This window comes from Amphiura filiformis, chromosome 9, assembly GCF_039555335.1.
Source record: "Amphiura filiformis chromosome 9, Afil_fr2py, whole genome shotgun sequence".
Classification (NCBI taxonomy): domain Eukaryota; kingdom Metazoa; phylum Echinodermata; class Ophiuroidea; order Amphilepidida; family Amphiuridae; genus Amphiura; species Amphiura filiformis.
Window position 1 is genome coordinate 584,104 of NC_092636.1, and position 18,549 is coordinate 602,652.

An 18,549-nucleotide genomic window follows, 5' to 3' on the forward strand; every position below is an offset into this window, starting at 1 on the left:
AACGATTGAAAGAAAGGTCAATGCTGTAGCTATAAGTAAGCTAAATTCGCATCTTCAAATGTCTACGGCCATACCACGTTGAATACACCGGTTCTCGTCCGATCACCGAAGTTAAGCAACGTCGGGCCCGGTTAGTACTTGGATGGGAGACCGCCTGGGAATACCGGGTGCTGTAGACTTTTGCATTCTGATCCTTCTTTTTTATTTTTACTCTTGATCGTTTTTGTGTCCTCTATCTGCTGTGATGAAATTTTTTTCTATCTACAAAACGGCTCTGTTCAAAATGGGATTTTTTTCCTCAATTTCTGGAACACCACGGCATAACAACTTAAAATTAATGGCTATCCTATCAGATCACAGAGCGCCTCCACACAGCAACAACATTGAGTCGATCGTGGTCAGCTGCTGCATGGGAGACCAAAACTTTTTACGGTTTTATAATAGGCCTACTGGTAATTGTGAGATAAATTCAACAAACTACAACACAACTGAAATTCTGTGATTTTCAATTTTATCAGTATCAAAACAAATCAACAAAAAAGTAGTTATCCTACTGAAACTTACTATTTTTATGGAGTACGACGTACTTGCAAAGATCAGGCATCTTCAACAATTACTGTTCAAGTAGAAATTCCTCCTTTCCCCATTATTATAGACGCATTTTCTTGTGGTGAAAAAATAAATGAGACGTAATTAGATGAGAGTGAAATCTCAGTAGGCCTATCATCTATAGCTGCAGCTGAACAGAGCAGAACATTTTCAAAACACGTGTTGACAAACAGCTGCTGTCCGGGATTGTTGTGATTGTTGTCAGGTGACAATAACTATTGTAATGCGTATCACGTGCGTAATGCGTACGCGTAAGCTGAAGTCATTGTTTCAACCGCATACGCGCTTGATGCTGGCTCGTGCGTGTATGACTACACAAAGTCAACATGGTCAATGCGATTCAGGTACAAAATCAAATAAATAAAACATGTCACATCTAACATGCAAAATGTTGTTTGTTTGTTTGTTTGCTTAAATTTTTGTTTGTTTGTTAGTATGTCAAGGGGTGTTGGTTTTATGTGTTGCGATTTATTTTTTTTTTTTTTTTTTTTTTTGCTATCTACTGAACCAAAGTGGTAAATCGGCGGAATACGTTTCTAATTTTATTCGTGACTTGCCATTGCAAAATGCAAAATGACGCACTTTGTTTGTTTGTTAATGTGTCAAGGGGTGTTGGCTTTATGTGGTGCGAGGTTTTTTTTTTGTTTTTTCTTTTTGCTATCTACTGAAGATAGCTCGAACCAAAGTGATAAATCGGCGGAATAATACATTTTCTAATTATTTTACTCATGACTTGCCAAAGACGACCAATTTACTTTGTGAAAGTGGCGCTAAATTTGGTAAACTTACGCTGACCGGACGTGCAACCCGTGATTTATTATAGTTCCTAAAATGAAAAGACTGGAATCTCATCAGAACCATGCACAATTTGATTAGAGTTACTTGTAAGTTTCATGAGAAGATGTTACAAATTTGTGCACAGTATTTCGGAAACGATTGAAAGAAAGGTCAATGCTGTAGCTATAAGTAAGCTAAATTCGCATCTTCAAATGTCTACGGCCATACCACGTTGAATACACCGGTTCTCGTCCGATCACCGAAGTTAAGCAACGTCGGGCCCGGTTAGTACTTGGATGGGAGACCGCCTGGGAATACCGGGTGCTGTAGACTTTGCATTCTGATCCTTCTTTTTTATTTTTACTCTTGATCGTTTTTGTGTCCTCTATCTGCTGTGATGAATTTTTTTCTATCTACAAAACGGCTTTGTTCAAAATGGGATTTTTTTTCCTCAATTTCTGGAACACCACGGCATAACAACTTAAAATTAATGGCTATCCTATCAGATCACAGAGCGCCTCCACACAGCAACAACATTGAGTCGATCGTGGTCAGCTGCTGCATGGGAGACCAAAACTTTTTACGGTTTTATAATAGGCCTACTGGTAATTGTGAGATAAATTCAACAAACTACAACACAACTGAAATTCTGTGATTTTCAATTTTATCAGTATCAAAACAAATCAACAAAAAAGTAGTTATCCTACTGAAACTTACTATTTTTATGGAGTACGACGTACTTGCAAAGATCAGGCATCTTCAACAATTACTGTTCAAGTAGAAATTCCTCCTTTCCCCATTATTATAGACGCATTTTCTTGTGGTGAAAAAATAAATGAGACGTAATTAGATGAGAGTGAAATCTCAGTAGGCCTATCATCTATAGCTGCAGCTGAACAGAGCAGAACATTTTCAAAACACGTGTTGACAAACAGCTGCTGTCCGGGATTGTTGTGATTGTTGTCAGGTGACAATAACTATTGTAATGCGTATCACGTGCGTAATGCGTACGCGTAAGCTGAAGTCATTGTTTCAACCGCATACGCGCTTGATGCTGGCTCGTGCGTGTATGACTACACAAAGTCAACATGGTCAATGCGATTCAGGTACAAAATCAAATAAATAAAACATGTCACATCTAACATGCAAAATGTTGTTTGTTTGTTTGTTTGCTTAAATTTTTGTTTGTTTGTTAGTATGTCAAGGGGTGTTGGTTTTATGTGTTGCGATTTATTTCTTTTTTTTTTTTTTTTTTTTTGCTATCTACTGAACCAAAGTGGTAAATCGGCGGAATACGTTTCTAATTTTATTCGTGACTTGCCATTGCAAAATGCAAAATGACGCACTTTGTTTGTTTGTTAATGTGTCAAGGGGTGTTGGCTTTATGTGGTGCGAGGTTTTTTGTTTTTGTTTTTTTCTTTTTTGCTATCTACTGAAGATAGCTCGAACCAAAGTGATAAATCGGCGGAATAATACATTTTTCTAATTATTTTACTCATGACTTGCCAAAGACGACCAATTTACTTTGTGAAAGTGGCGCTAAATTTGGTAAACTTACGCTGACCGGACGTGCAACCCGTGATTTATTATAGTTCCTAAAATGAAAAGACTGGAATCTCATCAGAACCATGCACAATTTGATTAGAGTTACTTGTAAGTTTCATGAGAAGATGTTACAAATTTGTGCACAGTATTTCGGAAACGATTGAAAGAAAGGTCAATGCTGTAGCTATAAGTAAGCTAAATTCGCATCTTCAAATGTCTACGGCCATACCACGTTGAATACACCGGTTCTCGTCCGATCACCGAAGTTAAGCAACGTCGGGCCCGGTTAGTACTTGGATGGGAGACCGCCTGGGAATACCGGGTGCTGTAGACTTTTGCATTCTGATCCTTCTTTTTTATTTTTACTCTTGATCGTTTTTGTGTCTTCTATCTGCTGTGATGAATTTTTTTCTATCTACAAAACGGCTTTGTTCAAAATGGGATTTTTTTTCCTCAATTTCTGGAACACCACGGCATAACAACTTAAAATTAATGGCTATCCTATCAGATCACAGAGCGCCTCCACACAGCAACAACATTGAGTCGATCGTGGTCAGCTGCTGCATGGGAGACCAAAACTTTTTACGGTTTTATAATAGGCCTACTGGTAATTGTGAGATAAATTCAACAAACTACAACACAACTGAAATTCTGTGATTTTCAATTTTATCAGTATCAAAACAAATCAACAAAAAGTAGTTATCCTACTGAAACTTACTATTTTTATGGAGTACGACGTACTTGCAAAGATCAGGCATCTTCAACAATTACTGTTCAAGTAGAAATTCCTCCTTTCCCCATTATTATAGACGCATTTTCTTGTGGTGAAAAAATAAATGAGACGTAATTAGATGAGAGTGAAATCTCAGTAGGCCTATCATCTATAGCTGCAGCTGAACAGAGCAGAACATTTTCAAAACACGTGTTGACAAACAGCTGCTGTCCGGGATTGTTGTGATTGTTGTCAGGTGACAATAACTATTGTAATGCGTATCACGTGCGTAATGCGTACGCGTAAGCTGAAGTCATTGTTTCAACCGCATACGCGCTTGATGCTGGCTCGTGCGTGTATGACTACACAAAGTCAACATGGTCAATGCGATTCAGGTACAAAATCAAATAAATAAAACATGTCACATCTAACATGCAAAATGTTGTTTGTTTGTTTGTTTGCTTAAATTTTTGTTTGTTTGTTAGTATGTCAAGGGGTGTTGGTTTTATGTGTTGCGATTTATTTCTTTTTTTTTTTTTTTTTTTTGCTATCTACTGAACCAAAGTGGTAAATCGGCGGAATACGTTTCTAATTTTATTCGTGACTTGCCATTGCAAAATGCAAAATGACGCACTTTGTTTGTTTGTTAATGTGTCAAGGGGTGTTGGCTTTATGTGGTGCGAGGTTTTTTTTTTTTTTTTTTCTTTTTTGCTATCTACTGAAGATAGCTCGAACCAAAGTGATAAATCGGCGGAATAATACATTTTTCTAATTATTTTACTCATGACTTGCCAAAGACGACCAATTTACTTTGTGAAAGTGGCGCTAAATTTGGTAAACTTACGCTGACCGGACGTGCAACCCGTGATTTATTATAGTTCCTAAAATGAAAAGACTGGAATCTCATCAGAACCATGCACAATTTGATTAGAGTTACTTGTAAGTTTCATGAGAAGATGTTACAAATTTGTGCACAGTATTTCGGAAACGATTGAAAGAAAGGTCAATGCTGTAGCTATAAGTAAGCTAAATTCGCATCTTCAAATGTCTACGGCCATACCACGTTGAATACACCGGTTCTCGTCCGATCACCGAAGTTAAGCAACGTCGGGCCCGGTTAGTACTTGGATGGGAGACCGCCTGGGAATACCGGGTGCTGTAGACTTTTGCATTCTGATCCTTCTTTTTTTTTTTTACTCTTGATCGTTTTTGTGTCTTCTATCTGCTGTGATGAATTTTTTTCTATCTACAAAACGGCTTTGTTCAAAATGGGATTTTTTTTCCTCAATTTCTGGAACACCACGGCATAACAACTTAAAATTAATGGCTATCCTATCAGATCACAGAGCGCCTCCACACAGCAACAACATTGAGTCGATCGTGGTCAGCTGCTGCATGGGAGACCAAAACTTTTTACGGTTTTATAATAGGCCTACTGGTAATTGTGAGATAAATTCAACAAACTACAACACAACTGAAATTCTGTGATTTTCAATTTTATCAGTATCAAAACAAATCAACAAAAAAGTAGTTATCCTACTGAAACTTACTATTTTTATGGAGTACGACGTACTTGCAAAGATCAGGCATCTTCAACAATTACTGTTCAAGTAGAAATTCCTCCTTTCCCCATTATTATAGACGCATTTTCTTGTGGTGAAAAAATAAATGAGACGTAATTAGATGAGAGTGAAATCTCAGTAGGCCTATCATCTATAGCTGCAGCTGAACAGAGCAGAACATTTTCAAAACACGTGTTGACAAACAGCTGCTGTCCGGGATTGTTGTGATTGTTGTCAGGTGACAATAACTATTGTAATGCGTATCACGTGCGTAATGCGTACGCGTAAGCTGAAGTCATTGTTTCAACCGCATACGCGCTTGATGCTGGCTCGTGCGTGTATGACTACACAAAGTCAACATGGTCAATGCGATTCAGGTACAAAATCAAATAAATAAAACATGTCACATCTAACATGCAAAATGTTGTTTGTTTGTTTGTTTGCTTAAATTTTTGTTTGTTTGTTAGTATGTCAAGGGGTGTTGGTTTTATTTGGTGCATTTATTTCTTTTTTTTTTTTTTTTTTTTTGCTATCTACTGAACCAAAGTGGTAAATCGGCGGAATACGTTTCTAATTTTATTCGTGACTTGCCATTGCAAAATGCAAAATGACGCACTTTGTTTGTTTGTTAATGTGTCAAGGGTGTTGGCTTTATGTGGTGCGAGGTTTTTGTTTTTTTTTTTCTTTTTTGCTATCTACTGAAGATAGCTCGAACCAAAGTGATAAATCGGCGGAATAATACATTTTTCTAATTATTTTACTCATGACTTGCCAAAGACGACCAATTTACTTTGTGAAAGTGGCGCTAAATTTGGTAAACTTACGCTGACCGGACGTGCAACCCGTGATTTATTATAGTTCCTAAAATGAAAAGACTGGAATCTCATCAGAACCATGCACAATTTGATTAGAGTTACTTGTAAGTTTCATGAGAAGATGTTACAAATTTGTGCACAGTATTTCGGAAACGATTGAAAGAAAGGTCAATGCTGTAGCTATAAGTAAGCTAAATTCGCATCTTCAAATGTCTACGGCCATACCACGTTGAATACACCGGTTCTCGTCCGATCACCGAAGTTAAGCAACGTCGGGCCCGGTTAGTACTTGGATGGGAGACCGCCTGGGAATACCGGGTGCTGTAGACTTTTGCATTCTGATCCTTCTTTTTTATTTTTACTCTTGATCGTTTTTGTGTCTTCTATCTGCTGTGATGAATTTTTTTCTATCTACAAAACGGCTTTGTTCAAAATGGGATTTTTTTCCTCAATTTCTGGAACACCACGGCATAACAACTTAAAATTAATGGCTATCCTATCAGATCACAGAGCGCCTCCACACAGCAACAACATTGAGTCGATCGTGGTCAGCTGCTGCATGGGAGACCAAAACTTTTTACGGTTTTATAATAGGCCTACTGGTAATTGTGAGATAAATTCAACAAACTACAACACAACTGAAATTCTGTGATTTTCAATTTTATCAGTATCAAAACAAATCAACAAAAAAGTAGTTATCCTACTGAAACTTACTATTTTTATGGAGTACGACGTACTTGCAAAGATCAGGCATCTTCAACAATTACTGTTCAAGTAGAAATTCCTCCTTTCCCCATTATTATAGACGCATTTTCTTGTGGTGAAAAAATAAATGAGACGTAATTAGATGAGAGTGAAATCTCAGTAGGCCTATCATCTATAGCTGCAGCTGAACAGAGCAGAACATTTTCAAAACACGTGTTGACAAACAGCTGCTGTCCGGGATTGTTGTGATTGTTGTCAGGTGACAATAACTATTGTAATGCGTATCACGTGCGTAATGCGTACGCGTAAGCTGAAGTCATTGTTTCAACCGCATACGCGCTTGATGCTGGCTCGTGCGTGTATGACTACACAAAGTCAACATGGTCAATGCGATTCAGGTACAAAATCAAATAAATAAAACATGTCACATCTAACATGCAAAATGTTGTTTGTTTGTTTGTTTGCTTAAATTTTTGTTTGTTTGTTAGTATGTCAAGGGGGTGTTGGTTTTATGTGTTGCGATTTATTTCTTTTTTTTTTTTTTTTTTTTGCTATCTACTGAACCAAAGTGGTAAATCGGCGGAATACGTTTCTAATTTTATTCGTGACTTGCCATTGCAAAATGCAAAATGACGCACTTTGTTTGTTTGTTAATGTGTCAAGGGGTGTTGGCTTTATGTGGTGCGAGGTTTTTTGTTTTTTTTTTTTTTTTTTTTTATCTACTGAAGATAGCTCGAACCAAAGTGATAAATCGGCGGAATAATACATTTTTCTAATTATTTTACTCATGACTTGCCAAAGACGACCAATTTACTTTGTGAAAGTGGCGCTAAATTTGGTAAACTTACGCTGACCGGACGTGCAACCCGTGATTTATTATAGTTCCTAAAATGAAAAGACTGGAATCTCATCAGAACCATGCACAATTTGATTAGAGTTACTTGTAAGTTTCATGAGAAGATGTTACAAATTTGTGCACAGTATTTCGGAAACGATTGAAAGAAAGGTCAATGCTGTAGCTATAAGTAAGCTAAATTCGCATCTTCAAATGTCTACGGCCATACCACGTTGAATACACCGGTTCTCGTCCGATCACCGAAGTTAAGCAACGTCGGGCCCGGTTAGTACTTGGATGGGAGACCGCCTGGGAATGGGCGATGACCCCTGCAAGTGCTTATCCTGGTTAAGGAATCACCAAAATCTGGTGATTTTCCAGAGGGCGCTAGACCATTTGCTGAATTTTACCATTTTAGGGCTAATTTGTCCATCTGTGAGCCGATTTTAGAGCTAATTTCGGCTGATTTTAAGTTAATGTGTTCTTACATTATGGACCTCTTATTTCTGCTTCGGATCTGCTGAAAATTTAAGCCTATCTTTTAAATAGCAATGCACGTCTTCCACTATTTATTTTATTTATAGCAACAGCTTTATATAGAAAAGGGTAGCAATTCATGTTTTCCATATATGTTGGACGATTGTTACCTATATAAAGTTTTGAAAAACACACAAAAAGAAGACAATTCAACACAAAAGTAAACATATTTACATCTTTTTATTTACATAATTACATATTTACATCTTTTTATTTACATACTTACATATTTACACAATTTACATAATTACATCGTTCATTAGTATTAACTAGATTTCGCGGTTCTCGGGTTGGGTGATTCTCATAATAGGCCTATCTCTAATTACCAAACACCCGTTACCCATATACCTGCCCTGACCTTTTAAACTGCAATGATATTGGCCTGCGTCTCTCAGTGATCAAGAGCCAACTTGACACAACTCTGTTTTGTAGCTGTGATGCTTACTTCGTTATCCATAATCTGGAAACCCATCGTTCGCCTCTTCCAAGCCCTGAGTGCCCTGCTACTTTGGAGGACCCCGAAAATACCCCCAGTATCTGGATGTAGGCCGTTAATAAAGTAATGAAATCAGTCGGGAGAAATGTGAATTATGAACGCAATAGGGCCTAATATAATGGGTTATAGGCCTTACCTGGTTCTGGTCCGATGAGATGCACCTCTTAGTCACATGCACACTGTAATGCTTTCCGATGCCCGCACTGCGCCCGTCGGTAGTCCGCGCACACGCCCGTGATAAGTTTGGTAAAAAGAGGGTGTCACTCCCAACCGAAGTGCAATAAAAAAACCCAAATATTGCTCAGTAGAGACACTAGGAAAAACAATCAGACGGACCAGTGTATACTATAAATTATTTACAAGTAATTTATTTCATAATAATAATAATTCGTTGAGTTTTTCTCCATCAATAAAAAAAAACAATACAGAGTTAACCAGAAAACTGGTTACCGGATGATATAACCTTATGCTTATGATCTAATTGAATCACACTGATTTCCTAATACAATTTGTTATGAAAATGGACTAAGTCCACAATGACCTGGATTAATTAATTACTTCATGAACATTCCAAAATTTGTCAAAGTACAAACACTTTTGATTCCAAAATTCAAATTACAAATATTTTCAAAGTACAAATAGGATCTTTGTTGAATAATAATCAACTATAAAATATTGCAAGTCCAAATATGAATGTCGATGACAATCGATCTCAGAAATATTCTAAGTCCAAACGTGAATTTTGATGAAAAATTGATCTCAGAAATATTCTAAGTCCAAACGTGAATTTTGATGAAAAATTGTAAACGCCAAGATTATTGTTTAAATACTTTTCCCTTCCTTAGTGTACTACATTTTTAACAATTTTGATATAAACCCCAAACTTAATTTACTTGTACACATTCGCGATAATTAGCGATGGATTTCGAAGAATCTTTGATAATTTTATAAATACCATGCAGGCGAATACAGCGTATGAAAATGCATTGAAGCGATGACTTGAATGATCGTTGTAATTACGGAGAAATACAGTTCATAAAATTGTAGCGAAGAGTTCTGAGATGAAATGTTGAGTTGACCTAGTTGACCCTCATGTAGACTTGACTTTGACCCCAGTTGTTTCCGGTTTTCCAAACTCAGGATAATCAGATAATTACAGGAACAAAACGGTGGACTACAGATTGAAAAATACAAGACCGAAAACATACTAAATTTCTGTAGGCCTTCTTTTGATTTATACATATAGTTAGGGGAAAAAGCTCACTTTGGTGACCACTCTCTGGCTAGTAAGGTTTGACGATTGATTCGTCTTCTATGGACCATTTAGAAAAAAATTAGCCACCATGTCCCTCGCGAAAATCCCGGCATTTTTCGCTAGAGGCCAAAATCCAAAATGGCCACCGCCACCATTTTGAAAATTTAAGTTTTGAACCAGAGCACCTATAATCATGCACAAAGACACTTTTCGGATATGTCGAGTACAAGGATTCCGATTCTGACATTAGTTTGACATTACGGCATCATTTTCACCCAGAAATCCAAGATGGTGGCCGGCACCATCTTCAAAAATTTAGTTTTGAACAAGAGGACCTAAAATCGTGTACAAAGACACTTTTTGGATAAGTCGACCACAAGGATTTCAAATTTGACATTACTTTGACATTACGAACTCATATTTACCCAGAAATCCAAGATGGTGGCCGCCGGCATCATCTTGAAAAAAAAATAAGTTTTGAACCAGATTACCTAAAATCGTGTACAAAGACACTTTTTCCGGTAAGTCGACCCCAAGAAATCCGAATCTGACATTAATTTGACGTTACAACATAATTTTTGCCCAGAAATCCAAGATGGCCCCATTTGGTAGAGCGTAAATGTGATTTTTGAATGAGAGCAGAAGCACAAGTGTGTCATTTCCGCCTTATCTGGGGTTCATGTCTCTTATATGGGGTTTAAACTGCCTTATCTTGGGTTTACATCCCTTATCTAGGGATAAGGCGCCTTATCTGTGGTTTAGACGGCCTTATCCTGGGTTTACGTTCCTTACCTGTGGCTAAGATGCCTTAACCTTAGCATATCGCAGTCTAAACCCAGATAAGGCATCTAAACCCCAGATAATGCGCCGTAACCCCAGATATGGGACGTAGACCGCCGATAAAGCAGTCAAAACCCCAAATAAGGCGCTTTAACCCTAAATGAGGAACATAAACCTAAGATAAGGCATCTAAACCCCACATAAGGTGCCTTAACTCTAGATAAGGGTCGTTAACCCCAGATAAGGGTCGTAAACCTCAGATAAGACATCTAAACCCAAGATAAGGCGCCTTAACCCCAGATAAGAGACGTAAACTCAGATATGGCAGTCTAAACCCCCAATAAGGCGCCGTAACCCCAGATAAGGGACGTACACCTCAGATAAACCAGTCCCAACCCCAAATAAGGTGCCTTAACCCTAAATAAGGAACATAAACCTAAGATAAGAGAAGTAAACCCTTGACGGCGCCTTATCTGGGGTTTAGACTGCCATATCTGAGTTTACGTCTCTTATCTGGGGTTAAGGCGCCTTATCTTGGGTTTAGATGCCTTATCTGAGGTTTACGACCCTTATCTGGTGTTAACAACCCTTATCTAGAGTTAAGGCACCTTATGTGGGGTTTCGATGCCTTTTCTGTGGTTTATGTTCCTTATTAAGGGTTAAGGCACCTTATTTGGGGTTTAGACTGCTTTATCTGGGGTCTGCGTCGCTTATCTGGGGTTACGGCGCATTATCTGGGGTTTATATGCATTATCTGGGTTTAGACTACGATATGCTAAGGTTAAGGCATCTTAGCCACAGGTAAGGAACGTAAACCCAGGATAAGGCCGTCTAAACCACAGATAAGGCGCCTTATCCCTAGATAAGGGATGTAAACCCAAGATAAGGCAGTTTAAACCCCATATAAGAGACATGAACCCCAGATAAGGCGGAAATGACACACTTGTGCTTCTGCTCTCATTCAAAAATCACATTTACGCTCTACCAAATGGGGCCATCTTGGATTTCTGGGCAAAAATTATGTTGTAACGTCAAATTAATGTCAGATTCGGATTTCTTGGGGTCGACTTACCGGAAAAAGTGTCTTTGTACATGATTTTAGGTAATCTGGTTCAAAACTTATTTTTTTCAAGATGGCGCCGGCGGCTACCATCTTGGATTTCTGAGTAAATATGAGTTCGTAATGTCAAAGTAATGTCAAATTTGAAATCCTTGTGGTCGACTTATCCAAAAAGTGTCTTTGTACACGATTTTAGGTCCTCTTGTTCAAAACTAAATTTTTCAAGATGGTGCCGGCCACCATCTTGGATTTCTGGGTGAAAATGATGCCGTAATGTCAAACTAATGTCAGAATCGGAATCCTTGTACTCGACATATCCGAAAAAGTGTCTTTGTGCATGAGTATAGGTGCTCTGGTTCAAATCTTAAATTTTCAAAATGGTGGCGGCGGCCCATTTTGGATTTTGGCCTCTAGCGAAAAATGCCGGGATTTTCGCGAGGGACATGGTGGCTAATTTTTTTCTAAATGGTCCATAGAAGACGAATCAATCGTCAAACCTTACTAGCCAGAGAGTGGTCACCAAAGTGAACTTTTTCCCCTAACTAATATTTTTAATTTAAAACATAAACATGGACTGAAAAGTTTTCTGATAAAACTTTCAGAATTATGCCGATATTTTCCCGGCAATTTATTTACTTTCTTTTAAACAAAAACATTATCAAAATCATATTTATAATAACCTTTTACAACCTTTCAAAATCAATTGCACTTTTGTTGTGCTAGCTTTTGATGCTTAATTTTGTTTCAAAAGGCGACCTTTAATTTCTCAACAATTCCTTTTTAGAAATTATATTTCTACAGATGTTTGGTCATTTTCTTTTTGTTATGACCGTCCAAAATTGATTTTGACCTTTATGGTCATTTTAATAAAAACCACTCTTAAAATGAACTTCATTCTTTTTGTAGTTAACCTCCAAAATTATGTCACACCCTTAATTTGCATCTAATTTGCATATTTATAATCTTCATGCTACACTTGCATTTATATGCGACAAAATGTCTGAAAACCACACTTTACATAATAACATTTTTCATAAAATTAAATTTTACTTACATTGGATCCAAACAGAAAAAATGGTGACTTGAACGACTTCCCCTCACACGGTGGTCAATTTCTCGGTACTGCCTAGACTCGCTGAGTCTCATGAAAGACGTACATATGTCCATCAGACTCGTATTTCCCATTTTTTTTTTTTTTTTGAAATACACACTTAACGATTTGCGCCGGTTAGAAACTTGAAAAAAATCTTTAAAATTTTATCAATGTATATAAAAGTGGTACCAACCTTATTGTGCTTGCTAATTTAAGACTCGGTTGAAACAAAATTAAGGATCGAATGCATTTTAGTGTCAAAAAAGGCAAAATTATCGTCAAAGTTCTGCCGAAATCGGCGCCCTTGCGAAGGGTTCAGAATTCGAATCGGGAACGAAAATATCCGATCTTTGCGATCAAAACCACAAAATTACAACTTTAAACATACTATTGGCAAAAGACATTATTACCAAATAATATAGAATAGAAAATTTGACATCATTTTCTCAAAATATTGAAGAAATTTGCTCACTAGACATCGAAAAAGTACGCAATCCAATTCCCGTTCAAACGCGTGAGAAACTGAAAGTGCATAATCCCGACTAGTACTGCCATCATCAAACACAGATGCAAGACCTCTAGACGGCACCCCTTGAGCTCGCAACCACATAATTACATTCGTACCAATACCTTTATTGGAACCATTATTTATGTACATACTCTCGTATAATTTGCTTGGATGCAATTATAGTATGTATTAGTGGCCTTTACGCGACTCATTGAAATCAAACCCGATTATTCGGGAGGTGGTATAGATTGAAAACCACGTCTTTCCTCGTTGGATGTTAATGATCAAGTGACCCACCCAGTCATCCACGCGCTATCATTCAGCGGGATTCGAAACCTCGGCCTTTCCCGTACAAAACTAAACAATTGGTATTCGCATCCGAACATCTACTTTTTATTGTTCTGAAGTTTTTCCGATCGCCGTTTCGTTGCTCCAATTTCGCTTTTGACTGAACACGGTCAATAGGCATTGAATCTATACAACTCTTGGACGCATAGCACAAATTATTTAATGGCTAAATATTTTCACGAAACTCAAATCTGACGTGACAATTAACTTCCCCCTTAAGATAAATGTATGTAATACATTTAATCACCATTTAGGAAGATTGAGTCAGTTCCTCATTTTATATACGCGATTTTGCCTTGCGCCACGCACAAAATTTTATTTTTTTTTTTTAAATTTGCTTACGCTTCAACCTAATTGAAGTACTAAACAATCCTATAAATTCATAATTTACTAGTTTTGTGGCCTACATTTAATCATTTTAATCATTTTATATACGCGATTTTGCCTTGCGCCACGCACAAAATTTTATTTTATTTTGTCAAAATTTGCTTACGCTTCAACCCTATAATTGAAGTACTAAACAATCCTATAAATTCATAATTTACTAGTTTTGTGGCCTAAACACCATGAACACAATTGCCTATCTGTTTTGGCCTACTATGTACATTGCTTACTCACCTTAAGCTTCTCCTATACTCCTCTGCTTATTATGTGTCCAATTCCACCGTTATTTTAAATATATTTACACAAAAATACCTACACATATCTTGATTCCTTTCACCGGACTGCTGCTCAAAGTGTCAACATCGATATCGGTGATGCGGCTCATGTAGTCAGCTCCTACATTCTTAGTTCCTTTGATCACCTCCAGCCTGTACCTATAAGGTTGGAGTGCGAGAGCCCACCGCATAATCCTTCCGTTGGCAACTTTTGACTTTCTCAAGCAGGACAGTGGTTGGTGATCGGTTTCGATCACAAATTCGCGGCCATATAAAAATGCTTGGAAGCGTAGAATAGCCCAAATAATGGCTAAACATTCTTTTTCCATCACGGAATACGCTCTTTGACATTTGGTTAGCTTCTTGCTGATGTAGGCTACTGGAAATTTCTCACCAGCGTGTTCCTGCAGCAATACTGCCCCTATGCCCTTATCTGACGCATCGCTACGAAGAATGAATGTCTTCTGTAAGTGCGGCAAATGCAGTATTGGCGAGCTTGCCAACTTACACTTCAGCGCTTTGAAAGCTTCTTCTTGAGGATTTCCCCATCTAATTTTGTTAGGTTCTCCTTTCTTGGTGCAATCTGTCAATGGGCATGCTATGGCTGAGAAGTCTGGTATGAACTTCCTGTAATATCCCGCCAGTCCCAAGAAGGATCTGAGTTGAGTCTTGGTCTCTGGCCTGACAGCATTCTGGATTGCTTCGACCTTGTCCGGTTTTGGCTTCATGACTCCTCGTCCAACCATATGGCCTAAGAATTCCAATTCACTGAAACCAATGAAGCATTTTGACGGACGTGCTGTAAGATTTGCTCTTCTCAGTCTTCGGAATATTTCCTTTACTATCTTGATGTGTTCATCCCATGTTTATGTGTGAATGAGAATATCATCAATGTAGTTGTGGACTTTTTCCAGTCCTTGCAGTAAGATTCTCATCACTCGGCTAAATGTTGCCGCGCTGTTTACTAATCCGAATGGCATGACTTCAAATTTATACAGACCGTTATGAGTCACGAAAGTAGCATACTTCTTGGACTGTTCCTCCATAGGAATCTGCCAGTATCCTTTTGACAGGTCTATCTTCGAAAAGTAGTGATCTTCTGCAATTTGTGAGAAGATCTCTTCCTGATCTGCAACAGGTTCTGCATCAAATTCTGTCTTAGCATTAATCCGTCGCGTGTCACAACATACTCTGTATGTTCCATCAGGTTTTACTACCATAGTGAGTGGACAAGCATATGGACTTGTACTCTTGCTGATGATACCCATACTCAACATCATGTCGACTTCCTTCTGTACATCTTTCCTTAATGCATGAGGAATGGGATATGGTTTACATCTGACTGGTTCATCATCTGTCAACTGGATCACATGTTCTCCAAGATTGGTTCTTCCAGGGATATCTGTGAGAACATCTTTGAAGTTACCTAATATCCTTTTAACTTCCTTTTGTTGAAAGTCATCTAGTTCAGGACTCATTTTAACATCCTTTTCCGTTTCTTTCGGTGTCAGAGGTGGTAGATGCAGCAGCTCCTCATTAGTCATGCTAAAAGGTTCATGTGCAGCAACCTCATCATCTTTCTCCTCTTCTATGACTGCTGATGCTATCACTGAAAGTGCTCCCAGTTTCTCCTCTGATTCTGGAATGTCTTGCTCTCGTCGATAATACCTTTTCAACAAGTTCGCATGGAATGTTTGTTTCCTGCTTCCCATGTCTATTTGGTAGTTCATGACACTCAGTTTCTTTGTGATCTTGAAAGGACCTTTCCATTGCATCAACAATTTGTTGTGATCAGTGGGTAGTAGAAGAAGGACTTCATCTCCCTCCTTGAACGATCTCAGTCTAGCTTTCTTGTTGTATTGATGACGATACTTTTCTTTGGATTTACGCAACTCTTCCCGAGCTAGTTGACATGTTTTCTCCAATCTATCTTGAAGATCAATGATGTACTGGTAAGTGGTTTTGGTTTCACTCTCATTACTTTGGTCTGTCCACAGTTCTCTAAGAATTGCCATTGGTCCTCTAACGTCTCGTCCATATAATAGCTCGAATGGTGAAAATGCTGTGCTCGACTGAGGAGTTTCACGATAGGCGAATAGTAATGGTGAAATGTATCTGTCCCAATCCTTCGGTCTTTCTTCACACATTTTCTTCAAACCGGACTTCAGGACGCCATTGTACCTTTCTACTAATCCATTACACATTGCATGATATGGCGTTGTGGTGAGAGACTTAATGGATAATAATCTGTTTACTTCTTGCATGACTCTAGAAGTAAATTGACTTCCTCTGTCTGTGAGAACTTGTTTTGGAATACCAAGCCTACTGTACATGTCAAGTAATGCCTCAGCTACCACTTCAGTTTCAATGGATTTGAGTGGAATAGCCTCGGGATATCTCGTGGCATAATCTACGAGTACGAGAATATATCGGTGACCTCTATCTGTTACAGGTTTGATAGGGCCTACAAGGTCAACGGCTACACGCTCAAAGGGAGTGTCTATTATAGGCATGTCGCCTAATGGCACTCTACTTACTCTTCCCTTGGGTATAGTTCTTTGACACATGTCACATGATTGGCAATATCTACGAATGTCGGCTCCAAGACCTGGCCAATAAAAGTTTGTCATTACCTTTTGACTAGTCTTTTTAGCTCCTTGATGTCCTCCTAAAATAGACTCATGTGCTATTTGGAGTACATGTCTTCTATATGTTAGTGGCACAACAACTTGACGGAATACATTTCCATATTCTACTTTTGGTGAAGTAAATTCGCGGTATAAGATACCCTTATCTAAGATATACTTGGTTTTACTACCATTTTTACCTTCTTTTACTTCGCCCGTTGTTGCCATTTCTCTTGGTTTAGATAATGTTGGATCCTCAAGCTGTTTTTTCTTCAGTAGTTCAGCTGTTACTGATCTTCATTTGCTGGAGTAGTAATCAACGGCTTTATTTGTTTTACCTTATTTAGGCGTTGGCTTCTCGTTTCTACAAGTGCGACTTCATTTTGGTGTTTGTCAGCTTTCTCATCTGGTTCCACTTCATTGACTTGTTCAACACTGTCTACCCGTACTTTTGGTTTAATATAGGAACTTGACTGATGAACTTCTTTCTCTGTAACAACTTGAACTTGTATTTTAGGTTTACCTGATTTCTTCTCTCTATCTTCTGTCTTATCTGTACTGTCAGTATGTCTGGTAGTCTTCTTGATCAGAGGACACTTACCTGAAGGTATTGCAGTCTTTATGTCCCTCTGGTTGATCTTCTCTTCTAATTTCCACGTTACATCTGGATCAGCTGGTTCACGGACTCCTTCTGTTTCTCCAAGTACTAGTGGGTATACTGGGTTTTCAACAACATATGCTAACACCTTACCAACAAAATATGGAGTATCGATCTCGATTTCTGCTATGGGAAAACGTCTTACCATTCTGTCTATAAGTAAAACTGTTTTTACTTTACCTGTGAACTGTGACTCCTTCACCAGACTCTTCTTTATCACCACACCATCACAACCTGAATCACGTAGAAGTTTGACTTGTCGTTTTCCAACTAGTCCATCTACAATATACCTTTCACTTTTTGGTTGAGGGTGGCATGCAGCTGTCATTGCGGGTAATTCCTGGCCATTCTCAATACTATATACATTGTGTCCAGGAAACATGTTACTTTGATCTGCGGTCATCATGAGAAATGCAACTACGCCACAACTATCTGTACTGTTAGACTCTTCTTCCTCACCTTGTCCAAATAGGGCATTTAAGTGTTGCCTCTTATAACAGTCTCGAGCAATGTGATTCGACCTTCCACATATGTAACAACCCGATCCTCTTGGTTTAGGTCGATCTTTGCCTTGTCTATATTGATTTGACTTACCACCTGAAGTTTCACCTGTTTTAGATCCTACGGTACTATAAGGTTTTTTGACAAAAGGCTGTTTTGTATTCTTACCTTTCTGTGCACCAGAAGGACCCCACTAACTATGATGAGCTTTTAAGTAGTGGTCAGCAAGTTCAGATACTGTCTCAATATCTTTGGGTTCCCTTTCTCGAATGAACATTGCCATGTCTTTGGGAATACTATGAAGGAATTGATCCGAACTATGAAATCAATGAATCCTACCTTTGAATTTTCACAGATTGAAAGATCTCTCCAACGGTCAAAATACTTGATAATACGCGCAGCGTATTGTACACCAGATTCCCCTTCTTCAGGTTTACAATTCTTGAATTTCTTTCTGAAACCCTCTT

General features: G+C 38.2%; 1 protein-coding gene, 5 non-coding genes and 1 pseudogene across 6 annotated transcripts; 6 read left to right on the forward strand and 1 right to left on the reverse strand.

Annotated features, from left to right (window-relative positions):
- Positions 1-60: 60 nt before the first annotated feature.
- Positions 61-179, forward strand: LOC140161466 (5S ribosomal RNA). The gene has a single exon (XR_011860154.1). It is a non-coding gene; the product is annotated as a 5S ribosomal RNA (ribosomal RNA).
- Positions 180-1,600: 1,421 nt separating this feature from the next.
- Positions 1,601-1,719, forward strand: LOC140161468 (5S ribosomal RNA). Its single transcript, XR_011860156.1, has one exon. It is a non-coding gene; the product is annotated as a 5S ribosomal RNA (ribosomal RNA).
- A 1,427-nt stretch (positions 1,720-3,146) lies between these two features.
- On the forward strand, positions 3,147-3,265 carry LOC140161469 (5S ribosomal RNA). Its single transcript, XR_011860157.1, has one exon. It is a non-coding gene; the product is annotated as a 5S ribosomal RNA (ribosomal RNA).
- A 1,424-nt stretch (positions 3,266-4,689) lies between these two features.
- Positions 4,690-4,808, forward strand: LOC140161470 (5S ribosomal RNA). The gene has a single exon (XR_011860158.1). It is a non-coding gene; the product is annotated as a 5S ribosomal RNA (ribosomal RNA).
- A 1,423-nt stretch (positions 4,809-6,231) lies between these two features.
- On the forward strand, positions 6,232-6,350 carry LOC140161471 (5S ribosomal RNA). The gene has a single exon (XR_011860159.1). It is a non-coding gene; the product is annotated as a 5S ribosomal RNA (ribosomal RNA).
- Positions 6,351-7,775: 1,425 nt separating this feature from the next.
- LOC140161480 (5S ribosomal RNA) lies at positions 7,776-7,888 on the forward strand (annotated as a pseudogene).
- A 7,274-nt stretch (positions 7,889-15,162) lies between these two features.
- Positions 15,163-17,151, reverse strand: LOC140160446 (uncharacterized). The gene has a single exon (XM_072183681.1). It carries the CDS (start codon positions 17,149-17,151, stop codon positions 15,163-15,165), a length of 1,989 nt encoding a protein of 662 aa, XP_072039782.1.
- Between the last annotated feature and the right edge of the window lie 1,398 nt (positions 17,152-18,549).